At 40.7% G+C, this 19,575-nt stretch overlaps 2 protein-coding genes across 2 annotated transcripts in view; both read right to left on the bottom strand.

Moving 5' to 3' along the window:
* The window catches only part of svila (supervillin a), a 316,503-nt gene that overhangs the window by 166,941 nt on the left and 129,987 nt on the right, over positions 1 to 19,575 (bottom strand). The window lies entirely within an intron of this gene.
* mtpap (mitochondrial poly(A) polymerase) lies at positions 8,327 to 19,523 on the bottom strand. Its single transcript, XM_072667375.1, has 10 exons — positions 19,351 to 19,523; positions 19,050 to 19,259; positions 17,690 to 17,856; positions 17,310 to 17,543; positions 16,819 to 17,043; positions 15,508 to 15,716; positions 11,597 to 11,823; positions 10,905 to 10,997; positions 10,677 to 10,750; positions 8,327 to 9,382 (listed from the first exon to the last, which is right to left on the bottom strand). Exons 2-10 carry the CDS (start codon positions 19,201 to 19,203, stop codon positions 9,044 to 9,046), a joined length of 1,722 nt encoding a protein of 573 aa, XP_072523476.1. The 5' UTR covers positions 19,204 to 19,259; positions 19,351 to 19,523; the 3' UTR covers positions 8,327 to 9,043.

Raw genomic sequence — 19,575 nt, forward strand, 5'->3', positions numbered from 1 at the left:
TCTTCAGTGTGATCTGATAGAGCCTTGGGCACAGGTGTGAAGAACCTTTAAATTGGTAAACAAAGTGCAGGCTCTCTAGATCTTTTAACAGTTCTTCACACTCACAAACACGGTTCTTTATGGAACCAAAAGTGGTTCTTCTATACCACCATTTAAAGAATCTTTCTTATTTTTTAAGAATGCACTATTATGAATTTCCCCATTGCTTTTCAGTTAACTAAGATAAACAGATGTGGAATGGTGTCTGGAACATCTTAGCAGGCACTGGACGTCAATTTGACATCAGAAAGACATTGGACTGAACAATGTCAATTCCCAACGTTGACAGATGCTGAATTTAGATGACTGAACACCATCACTTACAACCAACTAACATCTAACTATATTTTAGTAACATAAATGATGTTAGAATTTTATGTTTTGTGGACATTGACATTGTGACATTTAGCAGACGTTGGGTTTTGCCCTCCACACGTCGCAACTAAATGTCATTATTATATGCCAAAATGACACTGGCATTCAAATGTTTGAAAGACCTAAATATATTTTTCCCTCCTACTGACTGTTTTTGTTGCAGCATTTAAAAACAGAACATATTCTAAAACAAAGAGCATGGGTTAATCAAAAAAACTGAGGCCAAAAAAAAAAGACATTACATTCTTTCATGACATGCTCCAGAGCTGGTGGGCTTGTGTTTACAGCAGAGATGGGACGAGTGCAATCTGAGTACAGGCGAACCCATGTACACACAGACAATGCAGGGGTTTTACATAACAGGAGTGGGACAGTAGGGAGGATGTGTGATGAAGGCCAGTTCTGACAGAGCTCGCATTGTGCCTGTCTACCCACATACGCATCCCCACCGACTGAGCCGGGGCAAGACAAAGGGAGCTGAAACTATCCTGGCCCTCATCAACTCCACGGTTCAGTACAGGACAACGACCCCTCATTAACACCACATTCTGCAGCTCTTACAGGAGGAGTTCACCGCTCTGCTAGCACACATTACAAACATAAACAGCAGTGGAAAAACTGAGCTACACAACACTGAACACTTCCATAAAAGACTTTGCACAAGGGACAGCTCCAGTTCATAAACTCTGATTGGTTGAGTCAAACACAAACACAGATGAAATACATAACATAGATTATCGGTAAAGGAGTGGGATATACATATTGAGCAGCAAGAGAACAGTCAGTTTTTAGAGTTGATGTGTTAAGGTGTGAAAAAAATGGTCAAGCTTCAAGATCTGAGCCACTTTATAATGGCTAGTCGACTGGGCATAGCATTTCCAAAACATCAGGCAGGTCCTGTGGGGTGGTCTTGGTATGTAGTTTTCAGCACCAAAGGTTCAAGACACGATCCATGGAGGCCCCACTGCCCCCATGCAATTCACAGGACTTTAAAAGATCTGCTGCTAACTTTTTGGTGCCGGACACCAGAGGACAACTTTAGAGGTCCTGTGGAGGGTTAGATCCGTTTTGGGGACACAAGTGGGACCTACACAATATTAGGCTATATTATACACCATATGTCAAAATGTTTGTACACCCAATTCAATGAATGCAGTTAGCTACTTTAAGCTGCATCCATCGCTAACACAGATGTGCATTGCACACCCTTGTCTAGTCCTAGTGGAGCAGTGCTACTGTGTTGTATGGAATGATGTTAGGTCATCCAACATCCTGACCTCACTAACGCTCTTGTTTCTGAATGTAAGCAAATCCTTACAGTAATGCTCCAAAATCTAGTAGAAAGCCTTTCCTGGACAGTAGAGTCAGTTCCTCCAACAAGAAAACAGAAGAAACAATAAATCAGCAGGTGTCTCAATACTTTTGTCTATATTGTGTATATTTCAGATCAGTGTATTAATGGACAAAATTAGCTGTAAGTGACTTGCCCAAGATGCATGGGCTGCACTATAAATTGTAACTTTACTGCTGAGAAATAAAGAATGCTGTAATACGTGGTAAAGTAGTGTGTTGCAGGCCTTTCCTAGGCCTCCTTCGTGTCTCACTTTACAGCTTAATATCAAAGTCATTTAACATTCAGCTAAACAATAATCAGGGGATACAGAGGACAAGATCACTGCTCTGCCGAATACGCACTCATTTGTACTCTTATTTAAAACTTTTCTAATTCAATTAAATAGTCACATCAGAAAAACAGCAGACATACAGTGTCCTCTCTGTTTAATACATAGAAATGAATACAGGTGAATAAGACAGGGAGCAGGGAACTATCTCCATAACATCTCAATTACTGCCAGCTTCATTTGATTTATCAAGCCAATTGCTGAGCAGACGATCAAAATGAATTTCATGGTTAATACTTATGAAGACTTTTCCCTTTATTATCAAAACAGAGACGTTCATGGAGACTGCAGTCATCCCACATAGATGCCCTCACATCTGCAGAAATAGACACCCAGACAATCCGATATGAATCATTCCAAGTGGAAAAGTAAGGGAGGAATTGTCTTCATGCTTCTCAAAGATCACAGAGAAAGTCTTCTGAGCGTGAAAAGAGAACTCAGATCCTACAGTTGTGTCTTTCAATAATAAAATGAGGAAACAGGAGAGCTACTAGTAGTACTACTACTACCCTAATGCTTCTAGCAGAGACATCCCAGCCTTTATGATTCCAGGAATGGATGTCATTACTTACAGATCCACAACCACTAAAGTAACCTGAGATTCGCAGAAGGGCCCATGTAGATCTTCCAGAGCCAATTCCATCTGCTGCTACTTTCTATGTATGTATGTGTGTGTGTGTGAGTGAGAGAGAAAGAGTGCAAAGGAAACTTGTATGATGACCATCATACCATTTGTTTTTTTGAGTGACAGTGCTGCAGGTTTTTCCCTTAAGGCACACATGCACCCACACAAATGGTTCTAGATGACTGGTGGGACTAAACCTGAAGACTTTCATGAAGATTCAATCCTTCATATGTCACTATCCAGTCAAGTCTATCTAGCGCTACCAGCTACACTTAAAGGGGGTGGTTGGAACAATGATCTAGCAGAGCCACTTTTTGGTTCCTTAAACGAGAACTGTAGGGCTTATACACCAGATACCACCTTCCCCTCATATTTTCTTTTAAAGCCAATACCCATTTACTAATGTTCACTGGTATGAGTGTAGTATAACGCTTCTCTGTCAATCAGCACCATGGGCCCAGGCATAGGGGCACAGACATTATGTTCAATGTTAACCTTGAACGTTTCGCTTTTTTTTTTAAAATAATAACACGGTCTGGAAGCCACATAAACCTAGAACCATTCTGCACTCCTTGCACAACTTACGCTACTCCCTGCCCCTGGTAATACTGTATTCAGAGGTAACATTTTGAGACTGCATGAAAAAGGAAAAAAGAAAAAAGTGGATACCACCCAACCCTACAATCAGTACACAAGAAGAGAAACTAAAGTAAAGCAAGTAAGCAACTCGCTTTTTTTTTTTTTTTTCTCTCAATAAAGAATAGTTATCACTATACGACTGGGTGTTAAACCATTTGTATTCTTTAAAATTCCTCATTTTAAAACTAACAATATTTGAATATCCTATTCCCAGTGAACACAGACACATAAGGTACTGATAAAATGTCCGACTGCCACCAGGACAGTCCTGTTTTCAGGTTTTCAACTCTCTTCATAAATCACAACTACCACTCAACTCATTTAGCTTACCTTCATCAGTACAGTAGCAGGCTAGCTTTGTTGCATTACACTTTAAGACGTTACACGATAAACGTTTGTTTTTGTGAATACTGGAGATAACCTTGTTCCTGCCTTTGTCCCAGTGACTAAAAACACTGACGATTTGTTTTTTTACCAGTTGTTTGGGGAAATGTTTAAGAGAAAAGCTGGTCTGAATTCCTGCTGCTGCTTGAATAAGACACTAAATGCTGAGAAACAGTGGAAAGGTGATTTTAGTGGAAAGGAGCTTTGCTGCATTTACATTAAACAGATATTTTTCCATGTCCATACACAGACACTTGGTCGCATGGTCAAATCCCAGCTGTTTTCCTCAGCTAACCAATCAGGTTTCAAGTGTGATCGATAGCACAGGCTCATACTTTTTGTATGTTAAAGTGAATAGGGGGAATTCTTCACTTGAGCAATGTTAGGGGGGGGGAGTCTAATACATTTTTGACCAAGTGTGTTTAGGAAATAGGGGTGTCCGGTTTTTGGCCTGTTGAAAAGATGGCAACCCTAAATAATGCCAGGTAAGCTGTAGTCATCTGTGGGACTATTTTGACCCTAAATATGACCATGTGACAGCTGTGCATTGTTTAATGTATAAACCAGAGGCCAGTCCTAATGACCTGACACTCTGCACTTTTGTTTTCTAGCACACCTGTTTTAGCTCATTAACAAGAGTCTCAAGTGCTGGGTCAGATGTGTGAGAACAGAGAATACACAGACGTGCAGAGTGAACATAGTGCCCAGGACTGATTTTAGGAACCACCTTTACCTGAAAAGTGGTGTTATTTTCTTTTCTTATTTTTAATCCAATTTATGCACATTTGCAGAAATAGGAGCCAGAAATAGCATAAGAAACCCAGGCCCAATCGTCCCAAACTTCCAAGATGCTTCAAAAGGGTCCTGTGTGTATAAGGAGGAGGATGAGGGGTTTAAACCAGGGCTCTACAGGAGCTGCAGTAGAAAAAAAAAAAAAACTTCTGTAACAATGAACAAAAAATATAAATAAAAGGTGAAAAACATGCACATGAATGAAGAGAGTTAACTCACTTCCAGAAATCCTTCAGTTCACCTTTGAGGAAGTGCGCAATTGCACACACACCCTACCACGGTAACGGAACTGGACCCTGGGACAAATCTGCATTCACACCAAGACTGAATGATAAGCTGATCCAGACCCGTTTCCACCTCTCCATCATCAAAGCCTTATCAGCAACAAACCGTGTCGTCTCTGGCCCTCCAAGAGCAATTTCAGCCAGCTTCTCTCCACAGTATACAAACACACTTCTTCCTTCCTGGAACTGCGATAAGTGAGATGAAGGAGGCGGAGGGGAATTAAAAGAGAAACAATATGGAGGAAACAAACACTCTAATCAGAGGAATAAAATGGGCGACACATTGCCTTGCCAACTTGACCTTGACCTTTTTTACTATGACAGATGAGAGCCTATCCTATGGGCCACAGCATCCTCAGATACAAAAGGCCTATGTACGCTTCATCCGGTGTGTGTGAATTTAAGGTCCGGTTGCTTGTTCCCATCACTCATTAATAACTGCATACAGAGAGAGTTTGAATGGAGACAGGCCCAGCTCTGTGAATGAGCCATTCTTGGAAACCATATTGCGCTGATGCGGTCACTGCTCATTGGTTGCCTGTCACAGACAGCGAGAGAGAAAGACAAGTGTGTGTGAGAGACCGAGAGAACTACAGGCCAGCATGCCTCCATCATTCCATGTTATGCCAGCGGTGCCAGGCTCCAATTATGCCTTGCTGAGGTAGACAGCTGAGAGAATGGCACTTGTTGGAAAACACAGTTGGCTCAGTCTTACAATAGTAATGCGGTGTGTGTGTGTGTGTGCCTAATGAAAAGCCTGTTAAAAACAACAACAGGGCAGTATTTTCCATCAGATTACAGAGCTAATCAGTGCTGGCTGGCTCAACCCTACCAGGAAGGAAAGGCCTCAAAAACTCTCACAGGTTTTCTCCAGCACAAAGACACAATTTCACACTGAATTCTAAACTTCTGAAGGGAACACACACACAGAAACTACGTCCAAAGGTTTGTGGACACCACTTCTAATGAATGCATTCATCTACTTTAAGTTGCACCCACACACACACACGGACACAGCTTGTTGAGTCCCTGTAGAGAAGTATTACCAATAGAATATGACTCTCTGGGGCAGATAAACATGAACCTACTGGAACAATGCCTAACGTCAGGTGTAAGCTAGAGGGGTATAAAGCCCCCAGGATTAAGCTGTGGAGAAGTGGTACTGTGTTCTCTGGAACGATGGTGCATCCAATACTTCTGAGACAAGTTGGCAAAGAGGTGGGGTGGCAATCATCCTACATCCTGTCCTAACTAACACTCTTGTTGCTGAATGCAATCAAATTCACACGGAATTGCTCCAAAATCTTGTAGAACGTATAAAGTACAGACAGTTACTCCAACAAAAGCAGGATAAACCTTTTTTAATACCCTTTCAAGAGTTCAAGAAAAAATAGAAATGAATTAGTAGGTGTCTCACAACTTTTGTGCATAGCATAGCAGTGTCCTGAACCTGGAGAAACAACGACAGCATTCCCTTTATTACAGGCAAGTGAAGCATCACAATAATCTAAGCTGTCATTTTAAGGTTAAAATGCTACATATAGTTGCTTTAATGACACATCTTATTATCCAAAAGAACAGAATGATCAGTCAACATTTCAGCAACAGCTGTGAATTGCTATTCACAGTACTGTAGAGCCGACCAATAGGACCATTTCATCATATTGTAGTACATTTTGTTATTGCGATACACAATATGCTTTTCTTAGCATATAGAGGATATTGTTAGTGCTTAATAAACACTGATCAACTGCTGGTTTCATTACAAACAGTGCAATTAGACTGGTTTAAATTAGATGAAATGCAGCAGAATCTGTTGCTGATTACATGCATCATGGAAAATGTCTCTAAATATCATGATATAGTATTTTTTACCATATCGCCCAGCCCTACTTTACTGTACTGAAAACCTTATTTATGCTTTTGAAATAGTGAATGTTGGTAAGGGACAAAGGTTAGTGGCACCTAGTGACCAATCAACCCTTTTATTATTGGACTTTCAGGGTAGAGGAGAATTGAAGCTCTTTATAAAAGCTAATCAGAAACTCAGATTCTCCCAGTTGACAGGCACAAAGCTAGGACTTCAGAAAGGCCAAATTCACTACAGAACTTGATAGGGAAAGTAATTTTTCTAAAACTGTCAGCCATACTCACTGTAATAATCAAGTAACAATATGACTGGAACCCCACCGCCACAGCCACAGAGATGGATCTACATATTTTCCTCTGCAGAAAGCGTTTACTTTTACCTGGAGCGGAACTTTAAAAACACTGAACTGTAGCTTAACTAGCAAAAGCCTCCAAAGTGGCTATAAAAAGCTGAGAAAAAAAAAGCACAGGTTTAGACAAAATTCCACCAAGACGGGAAAGTGGAGGCCATTTTCATTACATAGTGTTTTTCCTGCAAATCCCTCCTGTTTTTTAAAACCCTCAAGCCACCTTTCTAAATTCTTTCGGGCTCTGGAGAGAGCAAAGAGAGCCAAGGATAAGCAAGCGAGAGAGAGAGAAAGGTCAGAGTAGAGATAGATTCGTGTGTTCATGCTATAGCCAAACTATAGGGACTATTCTATCAGATCGGCTGTTAAAAGGCCAGGGGTCAAAGCCACGATCAATCTTTAAGCTGGCAAAGAGATTTCCTTTCGAACTGTAGCAAGAAATGCCGTAGGTTGGTCTGAAAGTTGTGTGTGGCGACCTTGGCCCTTTGTCTTTTTTTTTTATTTCAGCATTCTTTTAAAGAGGGTTGGCTGGGTAAACTCCCAAGGGCTTAGCAGCAGTGGACAGGCCGTGCTCTGATGGTTAAAACTGTTGATAAAGTGGATTTTCATATTACTGGCCAACATTGTGGTTTAGCACAGAATTGCCTTGCACGCCGGGTTTGATCCTGATGGGTAGTTTATACTTCTCATGCATGTTTTCAGAAGCACTGTTAAAAAAAAAGAAACACCTCCTAAGCAAAGATTCACTACTGGCTTGGGTCTCCACAAGAAAGCATAAGAAGGCGGTCACAATCTCTTCCTCTGCGTGTTTTCTACATCCTCCCTGATCACTCCATTGTCCTCCCTCAGGGACCTCAGCCTCTTTCTCACCTTCCAGGCTAGTTGTTCAGAGCCATTCTTCACTTGGTATTAAAAGTCAATAACAGCCTCCTTCCCTGCTTGAGCTGTGCCCTTGATGAAAGGGGTTGAAGAGGGATATTGTCAACTTTATTCCATGACCTCTAACCTCAGCAGGCTTAGAACGGAAAAGCAGCTGGTTGGAACGCACTCCTACACTTAAGCAGGGCTCTTAAGGGACAGGGCCTCTATATTTCACCCTCTTCCTCAATCATTGCCTTCTCTACCTTTGCACAACTCACTTATCACTACAGAACTTCAGTGTTGGTCTTCAAGTCGCCAGTTTCAACCACTTTCTGGTTTTGTGTGGGTTTGGGGTCTGATTCTACTTATGCCAGATCAAGTCCTACCCAGACAGCTTTATAATGGGTGTTTTAAAACAGGTCCTTTAACACAGTAGCACACATGAAAATGATTAAAAAAAGCATTTTGAGAAAGTGTGATTTAATCTCATATAAAACAGAGTTTATTATTATGCATGGGGTTTGAAGGCAGACAAGCCTTTCCACCTCATCTACACTTGAACGCTGATCTTGGGAGATGAAGTCCATGTCTCCAAAGACCACAGGATCACTCAGACTATACATATATAGCTCTAGACAACAACACCGCCTGACGGACACACTTCAGAAGCAGAAGTCTTGTAAGAGGTACTGGGCAAGTGTGTAGTCAAGAGAAGGACAGACCTGGTTGAACAGAAACCGCAGCCTCTCAAAGATCCAGTTCAGAGAAGCCTAAAATAACCCCCAACACCTTAATCTGAAACTATGAAAACACAGTTGAGAGTGTGAGTGATAAACATACTAGTTATGCATGCTCAGTGGATGTGGCTCTGTACTGATCCTGGGGTTAAAACAGACCTGTCTGGCAGGGCCTTTTATAGGCAGTTAATGTAAAGGGGTCAAAGAGATGCTCCCCTCACCCTTTAACTCATCACCTTTTCCTTCAGCTGTACTCCTCAAGAATGAATCAGTCAGTCACTGTATCTTCTCGGAGTGTGTAAACTATACACAGCTGTGCGTATTCCGATAGGTTCTTTGATATGCTTCAAGCAGACCCTTTCATAGTCAAGAAGCATGCCACCCTCTAGTGGTGGTGACCGTCATAATTCTACTTCTGACCTGCATCTTCAACACTGCTCTTCAGAGACTGCAGCAGCTTCTTTATCGTCACCTTGGTTGGCCTGCGTTTTGCCTTCGTGTTGCCCTTCAACTTCCCTGATGAAGGCAAGAGGAGGGCAGCCATTCCCCAAGCTGGAACTTGGCCAGCTGATTGGGCAGCACTTTGTTTTTGCACTTCCCGATTCTGGAGAAGCCAGGAGCTATCCTGACATAGTGTCACAAACCGCTCTAGCTGTGCAGCATTAACGTTCTTGCTCACGTTCAGTTGAGGTTCAAAAGGGTTCTGGATGTACAGGGCAGCCGCTTCGGGTTTGTTCTGCTCTTTTCCCTGGAAAAGAGGAACACAACAGTGATTTGTCAAAACCGATTACATAAAATTGTTAAATGTTACAATCCACCAAATCTAATTAAATGTTCAATTGAAGGAAAAATGGTGCTATACACAAGTGAAGGAAAAATGCACAGGGCGCTTTATTCTGTAAACAGTCTGCACTCTTGTACTCAATGGCTGTATAGTTTATCCTTTGTTTGCTCCGTCATCAGCAGCTGCTCTTCATCCTGACTCAACGCACCACCAAGGTGAGAAAGAACAACAAAACTGACTGACTGTTTGAATTCTCTAAATCAGAAAGAAAAAAAAAAAAGTTTCTTCCAACATTCACAAACTGAGGTACAATTCAATAGCCCAGTCAAAACGGCCCATGAAGAGACTGCTCATCCTCTCAGTGAGATGTGATGGACAGAACGATAAAAAGATGACAAATGACTTTAGGACAGATGATGGCTTCCCCAGAAGAGGTACAGCCGGAGGCCAAGGCTGACGTTTACAGCAGCAGTCCCTCAATACATCAGCACTGTCATAGCAAACTGCTAAACCTTGAAGTAAGTGCGTGTGCTTCTGTGTGTATGTGTGTGTAGATAGACAGACAGAGGCAGAAGGTCGAGTGGCTATGGACAGGAAAGTGTTTTTTTTTTTTTTTAAATATATTAAGTTGAGAATATTTATTTACTGTTAAAGAGGTGGTTTCCCTCCACAGTGTTCTAGGTCACTGAATTACAGGCAGTAAATCCCCACAGTGTGGCTCTGGTTTTGGATGGATTTGACACCACACACACACACACACACACACACACACACACACACACACACACACACGGAGTTCTCTCTTTATAAGAAAAAAGGTTGTTTGTTCCAAAGATTAAAATAAAAATTTATTATGAGGATCCACCTCTTTGACCTATAATAAGAAACAACAAAAACAGCCAGAGCCAAACACTGTAGGCTTAAAGGCAGCTGCATACCAGAAGCACCATGTAGCATCACATTTAGACAAAGTTTCCACAAAGAATGTAAACTTTCAGCATCTTTTAGTGAACTGCTCATTCACTATATGTCCAAATGCACACATAAACACAGCTTGTATAGTCAATGTAGATAAGCACTGTCAATAGAATAGAACTAGAATAGGAGCAGATACACATGAACCTATTGGCACCATGCCTTAAGGCATGGGCTAGAGAAGTAGAAATTTCATGCAGAATGGCAATGCTGAGCGACACTCAGAGAAATCGAGGTGTGTGTACTCTTATTGTGGACGTTGCCACTTAAGAGTGTAACTCACCTTCCTAATGTTGATGGAGCTTTTTTTGAAGGCAAAGCTACCATAAAACTCAAAGAACTCCAACAAGAGCGTCTCTGTCGAGAAAATAGGAAAGGTCCTTATGTAATATATAATTGATATGAAACTAGTGGTTGTCAGTGGGTGTATCCAGTGATACAACCTGCTTAAAAGTAATTCATTTAAAAATCACATTAATGCAAATCTGCAACGATCCAGGACCGTACTCACCTAGTGTGTCCGTGTTTTCCTCAAGTTTAATCTTGCTTAGGTCACTGACAATTGTGCAGTCATTCCCCTCAATAACACACTTATCTGATGGGTCTAGGAAACACACACACACACACACACACACACACACACACACACACACACACACACACACACACACACACACACGTTATACTGTGAGATATATATATATAATTTTTTTTTTGTGGCCTTGTGAAGGGAGACAGGTTCTAAATCATAACTGGCTTCAATACCCTTGACTGAGGTTGACTCTAATAACTGTGAGAGAGGGAGGGTGAGAGCGAGAGAGAGCGAGAGAGCGAGAGGGAGAGATGTATGCCAGGAGTCCTTTATTGTCCTAGAGCCATGCTGGATCACTCATGAAAGGGAATTGTCTGATGTAAGCTTTGATCCATGAGCCAAGGTACCCACTACCGAGAAGACCCAAAAAAAAAAGAAAAAAAAAAAAGGACCAATACAGATAAATGGGGAGGGGGTAGCCCAGAGGGGAATGCACAAGAGGAGAGAGAAAGTGTGCAAGCAAAGAGAAAGATAAGCATAAATATAGCCAAAAGACAAAAAATATATGTAAAAATAGTGCCATTCCAAAAACATCTGATATTTTACAGGATGCATAAAACATGAAACATTCAGAGGTAGTGTTCTGAATACACGTGTGAGAGAGTGAATACCTGCCAGGTCTCTAAGCTGGTCCAGAGTGGGCAATAATGCAGGGGTCCTCTGCTGGAGGAAAAACACGACCAGCATTGTGAGGGAGAAGTTGGTGATCCAGGCTCCTGGAATATTGCTGGTGATGCCGTGTACACGAGCCCAGCAGCGTACTGTAAACAGCAGATGCCGCACACGTGCGTCCAGCGAGCCATATACAAACAACAGCTCAGAGCTCTTCATCGCCACTCTGTGGACACACATGGAGGCAAAAATATTTTATTTATAATATTTTAATCCTTGCATTTTAATTTATTATATGCTTAAACTTCTTGCATTTAAAATTCCAGCAGTAGGTTTTTAAATCTTTAAATGTTTGGGGAATTTCTTACACTGCAGAGTTACTGTTTAGTTGTTAAGACTTACGATACAGTAACTATCCAGCATCAACTAAAAACTAACTAACATAAACTGGGCCTCAGGGAGAAAGTTCACTTTTTCTAAAAAATAAATAAACTCAATAATAATAATAATAATAATAATAATAATAAAAATTAAAAAGCATTTTTTTTCCCCACTCACCTTGGATGTTTACCCTTTTAATTGCTTTTATAAATGGAATCATGGCCAACACAAAAATACTGATTAACCAGTGACTAGAGCATCCAGACAGGTGTCTTTATACTACAATCACTTGAGACACATTCACTGCACTCAGATGATCTCCACTTCAACTGTGAAACTACTAGCACCAGTCACCTGGACCTCTGTTGAATTAGGTCAGTCACTTTAAAAACATTTATTTTTGCATTATTTTTTTGGTTAAAATATGTTCTGACTGACAATTTTTTTTCATTTTGCTGTAAATTCTTGTCAAGAAAGTATTTTATTGTCCATGCCTCCATTAATAAAGCAATAAAAGAGGAAAATATCCAGCTAATTTCAGCTAATTTCAATAGGCACTGTACACAGAAACCAACCATCTCAATCCAGGAACGAGAAGCATTTAGATGTTAGCACATTAAAAACTACAAACACCCACTACATAGAAACCAGACAACTAAGTAGTCATGAAAGCAAGTCAGTTTAATGTAGTGCAAAATACATATACTGAGTTCAAATTACTAAACCAGCGTAACTTTCACAAATTCCCCAAATCATCCAGAAGGGGGTAGTCATAAGCCACTCAATCCTCAACTAATGACTCACATCTTGACTATATTTCAACACTTCTGCATTCTCAGTCAACAAATACGTTTGTGGGAGTTTCTTTGAAAGTAACTTGTGAAATAGTTCATGTCTCAATATCAGGCATGGGGGGGGGGCGACACCATATTCTCTCTAAGAAAGCTAAACAGTCTTAGGGACAAAGCGCAGTCATTGAAAGCTAAGACTCACTGGAAGGGAGACATTTGCACAAAGTCGAAGAATAATAATAATAAAGAAATGGAGCTGCAAGCTGCAACACAAGGGAAAAGAGTGCCACGCTGAAAGATTTGCAAGGACACTCAATACAGTATTTAAAAATACAAACATGACACTGACACTTAAATCCGCAACCTTCAAGCCAACAGACAGGGGAGTCCTCTCCACCACTGACCAACGAGACTACTCACACCAATGATGTGATTTAAATTATATTATTTCTTAGTGGAAACTGCCCAGTTAGTGCAATAAAAGGAATGAAGTGTACTGAAATCAGGTGACTTGCTTTGAAGAAACACCTAAACTGGGTCTCAGAGACTCAGTTCCCAGATACATTAGGCTAATCAAGGTTAGTTCCAACTAAAAAGTCATCATAGCCATACAATTTAAATATAGGAGCAACCTTTTTTTTTGTCAGAAATGGGTCATGTGACACACAAGGTTTGGTCCTGAAACCACTTTTGTGAACAAAGCTTGACCCTGAAAAAGGTGTTTAACAGCCATGGCAGTCATGTTGTTCACAAATATTAACATATGCTAAAATTTACCTATAAACTCTTGCAAACGTTTTGACACCAATATTGAGAGGATGAGCTAAAAAAATGTTTATGTTTATTGGTCTTCACATGTTTTGCTAACTATTAATCAAATGGTAGCGGTGTTGCTAAACAGACCTAACAGAGCACTGATGTAATGGAAGACATTGGTTGTAAAAACAAGTGTTTGAAGGGAGTCTCAAAGTTCAAGAGATATGGCCAAAAATGAAAAACACTGCTCTTTGTTTTAAGGTTTCTCTGCTTGTGGTATCCTGCTGTAAAAAGAAAAAACCTGAAAGAAAACCTGATGACCCTTGCTTATTTTCCCTCTAAAGGTCACTGGACTATCCAATAGCTAAAATCATAGCTGAAAATTTTAATTTGATAACTGCTACTTGCAAATTTGGCACCAGACGTCCGTCTAACCTAAATGCATAATATCTGTAGGATTAGTGACATTAGTGACTTCATACATCAAAAGTTTGTTTTTGACCCCAGATTGGAAGATCTAATATCAGCACAATAACGACAATAGATGTTTAATTATATCACCTAGGTAGTACATTTTTATGAACCTGGGCATAAAACAAATGTTACCTCTTATATAAGAGATTATATGCTTCTCTCATTGTTTTCTTTGAAACACTGTTATATTAACACAATTATATGGAGGCTTTACTTTGGTGTTGTTAAATATAAATACATTTAAATGCTTCAAAATCATAAAGTTACAGCCATCAAAAGGGGGAAATTAAAGTACACAAAGTGAGATGTGTGATAGAGAAGTCTGTTGAGGGTGACAAAAAGTTCATGTTCGATAATATACAGTATTTCTGAATTGTCTTTCCAGTTTTTAAAAGAAAAAAAAAAGTTCTGAAGAATCTACTTCTCACATCTCAGAGTTTCTCCTGCAATCAGTCAGTCTAATCACCCTGCAGCAATCGTCTATAGTTTTGCTGAGAGTGTTGGGAATCTCCCAGTGGTTTCACAGTCCATTGAGTGACATTGGTACTGAGCCCCTACAGAAAAACTGTGCAGGTTTCTGTGTGTCGACAGCTGCACAGGAACCACATTCTCACAAACTTAAGGCTGTGATTATTAAAAGTGGAAGTGAAAATTAGAGGGAAAAAAATTCAATAGTCAATAAAATTGTCTCTTCCTTTTTTTTTAACCTTGTTTCTCTGTTGTATTACCAAGCTGCTCTTAAGACATGCATTGTCTCTAATACTTTCAAAATATGTCTTGAGAAGGAGAGTAAAATTTCACTTTGTGTCTTTACTTCACTTTGTGCGAGACTCCAGTTTCAGTATGGCTCACTCAAACATACTTCCTTTCCACTGATTCAGATTTCTTTCTTCCTCTTATACTCTTAAAACTCTTATACTTTTAAACACAGGCAATAAGCAGAAGCAATGTAATTGTCAGAAACCAGATCTGTGCGTTGAATAATGGAGATTTTCTAAGACATTACAAATGCATACACTATTAATATAGACCATGAGCTGAAGAAAAACTGAGGAGCTGTATTTTAGGGCAGCATGCATATAACCAGGAACAAAAACAGCTGAAAAAATGTAACAGCAAGAATTTCCCCAAAACAACACCAGATAAATATTATATTAATGAAGGAGATTACGGTGATCTCATGAACCTGCATCACTTTGGCCTCTAATTCTGACCTAGCAGAATGAATCTACTCATGTAGATAAAAGAACCTCTACATTATAAATGGGAAGGCTGCAAACAACAATACACATCACCCCAAACTGCAAAGGTTAAACAAACTACTGCTGACAAATGGAAGAATAGCTCAACAAAACACAGTATTGCTCACCTGACAGCATTGCTCTCTTTGGCGATTATGAACAGTAGTTTCTAGTATTCAAACCTTTAACGTTTAATAAAACAGACTTTTATAATAAACAGCATTATGATTAATCCCCACATACATCAGAGCTACACAAGAACCTTACCTGTTGTTTGCTGTGAGGTCACACTGAAAGCCTGACGGCTGGTGTGAGAATCGAACAAGGGGGCATCGAGCATTGAGGATTTTCTGGACACCCACGCAGCCTGGACTGAAATGGTCCACACACTCGCTGATGACGGACAGGATACTCTGAGTGACGTTCCGCTCAGAACCCACTCTCTTCACCTGGTACTCAAGAGACATCCCAGAACTCTGGAATACAAACATTAAACATTCTCAAACAAAACTCCATTAAAAAAAATAATAATACAATTTTAATGGAGGCACAAGTGCACCTACAACAAAGGTACCCTTTGACAAAGGGCAATCTGATAACAAGACTACAGGACACACTCACACAAAAAGGATGAGTCAATTGTGACCATTTAGACAACCAATGCAATCAAGACAATCGGAAATCATTCTGTTTTAATCTGTCAATTTGTTTTAAAACACTGCTGTTAATTGAATTATTGATGCATTTTTTGACAACTACAGTTTCTGCTAACAAACTACATTGCTTGGCAAAATCTATTTATTTGATTTATTCATTGTTTATTTATTTCAGCATTATTCAGGTTTTTTTTCAGGGATGTGGATTTTTCAGACAATGTGTGTCTGCCTGTTGGAGCTCTTTAGATTATTAGTCTAGCTTACACCACTTCATGTTTACAATTATTCCTAAATATTGTAACACTCAAATTTACATTTACTTGTATTACATTTCAATTTTGCTTACTGTCAGTAATAAAATGAAGGCAGCTCTAACCTGCACTGGCTTTGCATTACAAATGGAACAAACCCCCCCCACCCCCCCCTCATGGTCCTAAAAGGGAATGAGTGGGGGTGATGTGACTGGAACTGATTGGGACCTGTACTGACTGTTCCTTCGCTCATGCTTGCAGCTACACAACTCTGCACTGGTTTGACACCCACACATGCCAATGCCGCAAACTTGCACTTTGTTTATGCCCTGCACTATGACCACAAACACAGAGCTTTTTCACAGACCTTTCTGTATTCTAGAAAACACTGCACTGTAGATACCCATAGACGCTTTACAATGAAGTTAGTCATGAAAACATATGGTTCTACAAAACATTATTTCACATTATGCTGTACTTGGAAAGCCAGCATATCCGGCTGAAACATCGCATGAAGACGGACATTCTATTTAACTCCTCAAATGACCTGAAGCCACTGGATCAAACAGAGAAAAGAGCAAAACTAGCGTTGGGTGATAAAAATAGGTTTAGGGAATGCTAATCATAGACCTGCGTTTACAATGAAAAGTGACAATACAACAGCTACTAACCTGTGTTTGGTTCTGGCCAATGACCCCATCCAAGTCCAGAAACATGTCCAGATCACATCCCAGCTTTCCAAAGCTGTTTACCGAGGATCCAAAAGGCCTGATAATGCATTCTGGGAAATATGCAGCAGCAGTGTCTCTGAGCAGCGAGCAAACTAAGAAGCGCAGGCTGATGTTTTCCTCTGTCAGCTGGTAGACCTCTGTCAGATACCGCAACTGCTGATCTATCTGGGAACACACAAAGAAACATGTGTGTTTAGTTAGAACTGAAGACAGAAACCTCCTTAGTATAACGGAGTAGAGAGAGAACAGATTCAACTGACAACACTTTGCACTTGTCTTTAGCCAGAATGACATTACCAAATTTGCCAACATCATAATTCTTATCATTATAGAAATGGACCAATGCTCTAAATGGTTAATGGTAATCACTGGACTTGGATCAGAGTCTAAGATTAAAAGTAAACTGTTCTTAACTTGTTAGGCTAACTCACACTTTCTTGTCTGGACAGCTGTTGTACCAGCTCATTAATGGGAGGGGGTGACATCTCATGGCACTTTAGCGTGGTGGGTACATTTGGCTGTCTGCCTGCCCCAGTCCACTTTAGCGTGAGCAGACGAGATTTGAAAGGCACAGGAGCTTCATGCTGAATACTTGGTATGGTGCAGTCCTCAGTCAGCGCTGCAATGCTTTCCCTGTTGAAGAACTCAACCACAGCATATGTTCCCTGGAGAATAATGGACATGGATTAATCCAGACAAAGTCTTTCTAATCTTGAGCAAAGGATAACATTTCAGCATCCTCCAATGAGCAGGATGTAAGGCAGTTTTGAAACACACAAGAAAAAAAAATCTACTACAGCACTGTACTTACATAGGTCTGGTAGAAGAAATGGTTCTTGATGTCTCCATGTTTAGATATATAATTTAAAACCTTTTTCTCATTGATCTTTGGCGGGCAGCTGATCAGGACAGACCTCTCAGCTTGAGCTTGTCTTTCGTCCTGGATCGAGGAAAAGGTCCCCTTGGTACATACTTCATCTAAATGAATGACGAACAAAACATGAACAATGTGAAAAGGCCAAGAATGAAGTTTCATAATAACATCAATGCTTTGGTATGGTGTTATATTCCAGTCAGTAAGACTATGCTGCATCTCTGTTATTCGTTCTACAAGTTCCACAGACTTAGGGTGTGTGGTGTAACATCTTAACTCTCAGAAACCAATACACTGATTTCACTGAAGAATACTACGGAGTTGGAGCCACTGTCTGTAATAAAGTAAATGGGGCTGTTGGGTAAAAATGCTAAAAAGTGGGGACAATTGGTACTCAAGCTAATGTGAGCACTTTTTTAAAATTACATTACAGCTATGATTTCTTAAAAAGCTGTAAGCAAGACAAGTTAGCAACATGCCATGCTAAGCTTGGTTCAAGCTGATTGGTGTCTGAAATGAAAAGAAAAGTAAATCTAGTGCTATCTAAGGCAATAGGGAGTTTTGTAGGAATTTTTTTAAATGATTGTACCAAACTCATTTCAAACTGTGTTGTAAACTAAACCATGATTTCTGTGTATCACCACACCACCACGAACTACTGGCATCATGGGCACATGAATATTTAATAAAAACTAGAAAGAGTAGAAATATGCAGGTTGTCTCCTACACTGGACCAACCCACACAATTTCAGATGACCTATAAGTCAGGCAGCATGGGGATAAAACCGGCTGAGTGCGATCTGAGTCACAAATCAGAGAGGAACAAATGCTAGAGTCCTCAAAAAACACCTTAGTATCCATCCAGCCACCAGATCTATGTGGGCCTTGGCTGCCAGATCCTCGGTCAGAAACTCAACCCACTGCCAAAGTTACAGCTTCTGCAGCCCTTAACCGTTTAACTCTCTGCAATACATCCTTATCCCCATCCCATATGCACATTACTGTCTCTCATGCACACACACATGAGACATGCACGAAACACAGATCACAGGCACCATCATTACAGCAGTGCCTTCTCTAGACAAGACCTTTATTGGAGACAACGACCAGAAAACTGCCAAACTGCCCTCTTAGTAAAAGTGCTTACAGTAAGGTGACCCCAGTGAACCCCTTTTTAATTGTGTGCCTCTCTGTAGCTCGTTCTGTGAGATCTAGCTAGCTCGCTACTTGAGATGCTACTGTCAGCCTGGCCTGTCAGCTGTGGGACCAACATGTCGCTCATACCGCTTTAACATACCGGTTTGCGGCGTCTTAGTGACTGCCCTGGCCTTGGTCGCAAAGCTGGTCCTGGATTGCCACCACTGGGCTTGTAAATCCGAGCTTGGGCACAGTTTGAGCAGCCTGCCCGTTCCCCTCATGTGTAACCTACACACACCGAAGCAGGCCGCCATTGCTGCGCTCTAAAGGACGCATGCGCACGTCTCCCACGCTGGAGCTTCTACGGGAGCTGCGAAGGGACGAAAAAGTGGCGTTAAAGAGTTAAAGTTCGACAGTGCAATGTATTGTTGACGTTTTGAAACGTCATGAAAATCCCTTACCGGTATTTACACACGAATAATACACAAGTATTTCTGTATTATATCGATAGAGTTCAACACGATACACGTCTGTGCGTAAACTAGCGAACGCAAGCGCGAGCGTGAACGCGGCGTATTTTGTGTTGACGTGCAGAAACTGAGGCCTAAACACAGAAACACGTTATCCTTTGACTCTTCCCTAGAAGAAAACGGAGGAAGTGGAAAGACAGGCCGGCCCCCCTTGGA

This window comes from Salminus brasiliensis, chromosome 22 (genome assembly GCF_030463535.1).
Source record: "Salminus brasiliensis chromosome 22, fSalBra1.hap2, whole genome shotgun sequence".
Taxonomy (NCBI): domain Eukaryota; kingdom Metazoa; phylum Chordata; class Actinopteri; order Characiformes; family Bryconidae; genus Salminus; species Salminus brasiliensis.

What these genes read in the sequence shown, in the direction of transcription:
- mtpap (XM_072667375.1), bottom strand. Translation starts at nt 19,203, where the DNA reads ATGGCGGCCTGCTTCGGTGTGTGTAGGTTACACATGAGGGGAACGGGC. An exon ending in CACTAAGACGCCGCAAACCG is followed by an intron (nt 17,857 to 19,049) that starts GTATGTTAAAGC and finishes TCATTCATTTAG; the next exon opens with ATGAAGTATGTACCAAGGGG. An exon ending in GCTCCATCAACATTAGGAAG is followed by an intron (nt 9,383 to 10,676) that starts GTGAGTTACACT and finishes CCTCTTTTCCAG; the next exon opens with GGAAAAGAGCAGAACAAACC.